The sequence below is a fragment of the Cupressus sempervirens genome, chromosome 7 (assembly GCF_028749045.1).
Source record: "Cupressus sempervirens isolate cs-2001-9-10 chromosome 7, ASM2874904v1, whole genome shotgun sequence".
In the NCBI taxonomy this organism is placed as follows: domain Eukaryota; kingdom Viridiplantae; phylum Streptophyta; class Pinopsida; order Cupressales; family Cupressaceae; genus Cupressus; species Cupressus sempervirens.
Genome location: NC_143124.1, coordinates 665,567,707 through 665,572,384, shown reverse-complemented (window position 1 = coordinate 665,572,384; position 4,678 = coordinate 665,567,707). Strand labels below are relative to the sequence as shown.

The window sequence follows — 4,678 nt, the reverse complement described above, 5'->3', positions numbered from 1 at the left end:
TCAAATCGCCCATTACTTCCCTAAGATTCCTTGTTCTTATTCTGTCGATTTCCCCTTACATACTTGTGAGTGCCCCTCAAAGTCAAATTAAACTTGTGGTGGATTTGATGTTGGACCCATAACCATTAGTTTGAAACATGCTTAAATTCCACGCAAGGGCCATAATAAAGGAGAACCACAAAATGGGTATAAAATATGAATGCATATAAACAAGATGGGGTCAATGGGTCCGTCCATTAGAAAGGTGGGAAGATGAGCACCAGGAGAAAATAGCATGTCATTCTCTCTTTTTACTGTTTTTGTTTCATTCAAGCATTATTATAACTCTTTAATGACCGACCTTGCATTTATTTATTGTGGCCGCCCAACACCTGCTAGCCAGCCATTTCGTCCGGTCATTTGATTACACAGCCCGTTTCGATAAGATCGACCAATCCCAAAAGTTTTTATGATAGACTTGTCAGAGATAAGTTAAAAAAAACTCTTCAAATATGGAGAACATGAAATAATTTATATAAAAGTCGGTCTCAGTCAAGCAATTAAGTAAGCCTGTTGTTCTTGAGCCTTGTTAGATCTCACATTTGCCATAACTTTCTTCCCCATCATTTGATTTTTGCAGAAAAAAGAGAAACAGAAGAAATGTCTAGCAAGATTCATCCCAAAATGCCTCGGGCAGTGGAAGATGTTGTGATTGAAGAGAGGTTTCGTAGTAAATCTGCCGCAGCATTGACTGTTTGGAAGAGATCTCTGGTTTTCAACTGCAATGGATTCACTGTGTTTGATTCATCTGGGAATCTTACCTTCAGAGTTGATAATTATGACTCTGGATATAAGAGTGAGGTTGTTCTCATGGATGCTGAAGGAAATTCTCTCCTCACAATGAGAAGAAAGGTATAATCTATTTTCTAATGCATTTCGTAGATATCTTAATCAGATTGTTTTTGTTTTTCCTTTCTATTTGATGTTTCTAGTGATCTATTATTGTATTTATTTGGAAAATTTAAAAAGATATCAATTCTAAGGTAGGTTTGTATCAGATTATCATATTAAGAAACGAGTTAATCCCATTTGATTGCTTCTGAATTCACTGTGTATACATTTTTTAATGATCTGTCTTTCATATTTGTTTTAAAGACTGAAAGATATCAATTTTGAAGTTTAGCTGTTTCTAAATTTACTGTATATATTTGTTATGATGTATATTCTTACACTCTTACTGATCTATAATGTGTATGCCGTTTAAACATCACTCCTAATGACTGACTTAATACTACTCAATCAATTTTCCAAAGCTTAATATATTTCTTAGAGCGTGATAAAACTGCCATTGCAATTTACTTCAAAAAACAAAGATAAAGATATCAATTTTGAGACATTTATATCAGATGTTTCTGAATTCACAGTGTATTTCAAATCACACTCAATAATCTGTTATCTGTATTGATTTATTAAAAAGGGAATGATATTGATTTTTGAGGCATTTATTTGAGATCATTCATTGTTTCTTAATGCATTTTGTATATTTTCTTTTTTGTCATTTGATAATTTTAAATCACGTTTAGGGATCTACCATTCATAGTAAAGATAATGATTTTTGAGGCACCCATCTAGATGGCAAAACTAAGAGAAGTTAGTCACTTTATTATTAAATTTTACACCATTTGTTTTTGTTTGGGATATGCATTAGAAACCCCTTCTGCCAGAGTAGTTACAAGATTCATCCAGGACATATTTTTATCTTTGTAATTAACATCTTTCATTTTGTTGTTGTTTTCAACAGAAACTTAGCCTCTACAGTGAATGGCATGCTTTCTTAAAAGACAAATCGGATGGTCAAAAGCCCTTGTTTATAGTGAGAGGGAGCTTTCTGCTACCCACCAAGGCTTTGGCAGAGATATATGTGGGTTCAATAGCAGAGAAGAAGCATCCAGATTACCAGATTGAAGGGTCTTATTGCAATAGATCCTGCACTTTTTACAACAGTTCGAGGGAAATTGTTGCGGAGGTTGGTTCTCTCTCTCATTATCTTTATATAATCTTTGTAATAAATTTTATGGTTTTGGATTCATTTGTGTGATTATTTTGCATCAATGTTTCGGATCACATTCTCTGACCATCATCAGGATTCTTACAATGCTCTTCTTCTCTTATTCTAATAATGGATCACAGAATGTGATCAGAAACGTTAATATAAGAATCATCACACAATCAAATTTAGAAACATTTAAAATTTGACAGTTTCATATAGATTGTAGAAACCTTCTTATTAATAATTTTTGTATTGTTTATTTGGTGTTTGATGCAGAGCTCTAACAAACCTGTTTCTGTTTATTGACAGATGAAAAGAAAGCAAGTGAGCTCGGGTTTAACATTGGGAGGAGATGTGTTCAGTGTTATTGTGCAGCCTGGGTATGACCAAGCTTTTCTTATGGGCTTGGTCATCATTCTTGATCAGATTGGCGCTACCGAGCGCCATAGCAATACCAAAAGTTTAAATAAGACTTACTCTCGTAGTCTCACCCTTGAATTGCCAAGGTATTTGATAGGAAGAAATCTTTCTATAGGCACATGATATATAAAGGCCATGTTATCTTCCTTCTCTCGGTCATGGAGCTATCCTCCTGCTCTGTTTCTTTGTGGGTTCTGGGCAATTTTGAAGATTTGAGCCCTTAATTACTGCTTGGTTCTTAGATTCTACTGTAAAGTCTTTTTGTTTGCATCATCAGATCATATTTCGTGATCTATTTGTATATTCGGGCCATATTTGTATATTAGAATCATATTCCATAATCTAACATCAGAATGAAAGAAGGGTAGGAGTAAAAGTGAATGTTCTCCATATGATGAAACTGAATCAATAGAAAACGTAGTTTTTGGACAAATGACATTTATTTGAAATAGTTGATCATTGGGTATTTGGTTGTCAATACACAAACATCCCAAAGTGGGTAACACACTTGTATCTTATCGGTATTCACAATTTTTTGGTCAATGAGGATTTGGCTGTCTGTAAACAAGCCAACAATTGGAAAACACATCTGTAATTTTTTCTATTGACAAATTTTGGTGAGTAATAAATTGTAAATTGATAATGCTTTTATGTTGTGATGGCAAAAACTGTATACTTATTACATTTTTTTCAAATTTTTTAAATTTCTTTTTTGTTTATTGCTATAGATCGATCAGAGTTTAATATGTTTCGATTTCTATATATTAAGTTGATGTGTTTAAAAAATGATCTTAGTTCAGATGAATCTTATATAAAGCAATTAAGGGGAACATCTAAAGTTTAAAGCTTAGATGAAAGTATATTATAGTCAATATGTGGACTCTTTACATTCATGATGGATCATTGTGTAAACAACTAGCACATTGACTACAATGTGTTGCATTTTTCATTGAGCACATCTAAGTTCTATATTTTGCAAGTGAATAAAATTGAATTACAATAGAATATCTTGTTATTTTCATAGTAGTCAATATGTCAACTCTTTGTATTAGGAGAAACCCCCAAACTAGCTCATTAATAAACATGTGTAAAATTTACACTAACCATATCTAGAGATTTATTTTGTAAGTAGATAAAAATAAAGTGTACTATCTACTAGAGATCCAATAAAAAATAAATATAAAAACAATCCAAAAATGCTTCTCATGCAGAGCACCATCTCAAAGTGAGAAACTAACATGAGATGATGGAAGTTCCTCCATCCTATGATGCTGCCAACCTCCAAACTGATCTTACCCTTTACCCTCCAAAAGTACCACCAAAGGATGAAGTATAACCTTTAGTATCCCAATTAAAAATACTCATTGAATACTTTTGAATAGGTTCTTTTCCAAGGTCATTGTACACAACTTTAGTAGTATTAAAATAGATCTTCACAATGGACATATTAAATTCAATCCTTTGTACAACCATTGTCAAACCTTTTATCATAATATGCATTTCTTGTAAAGACATAAGCATAACATCATCCTCATTTTTTTACATTCTTATAACTTATAGATAGTTATGGCATCAATGGATTATGCCAACACTATACTAGAGCCTATTTCATCTATTATTATTATTATTATTGCATGATTTCTTGTTATTTTGACATTAAAATGAAATTGGGGTTCTTTTGAGAGAAGATCAAATGCATGTACGTGTATTTTCAATTGTATAGGATTACTAAAGTATGGTCAAGAGAAAGACAATAATCAAAGAAAAGTGAAGTTTATCAAGACATTTAGGGTTCACCCTTCTTAACTACCACATTGGAAGCTTTGACTTCTAAAGTGGCTAGTAGGTCCCTCTTTCACAGCTCCTCAAGTTATCACATACATTTTTAGTTAAAATTTTCCATTAGGTCAACTTGGGTAAATATTTCCATTTAAATAACTATGATAATATGATAGTTTTTTATTAACTAGGATGAAAGAAGCGGCCAATATTCATAAATTTTGCAAAAATATCTTTTAAAATGTAGCTCAATAGATAATGACACAAAAAGATGCATCAATCCAATCAAACTAAATGTAAAAATCCAAACATAAAACAAAAGACCATAAATAAAAAGAAGCATCATCTAAGTATTCTTTAGGTTGTGGGGGCTCATTAAAGTATTCCACTCATTAGCTAACACATTCATCTTTTGGCTTTACATCTCTTGGTTTACCTCATTTTCCTTTC

At 32.3% G+C, this 4,678-nt stretch overlaps 1 protein-coding gene across 1 annotated transcript; it reads left to right on the top strand.

The window, feature by feature from the left end:
• Positions 1-220: 220 nt before the first annotated feature.
• On the top strand, positions 221-2,882 carry LOC149548424 (protein LURP-one-related 8-like). Its single transcript, XM_089792497.1, has 3 exons — positions 221-891; positions 1,781-2,005; positions 2,339-2,882. The coding sequence occupies exons 1-3, from the start codon at positions 640-642 to the stop codon at positions 2,570-2,572; spliced, it is 711 nt and encodes a 236-aa protein (XP_089648623.1). The 5' UTR covers positions 221-639; the 3' UTR covers positions 2,573-2,882.
• Positions 2,883-4,678: the final 1,796 nt, after the last annotated feature.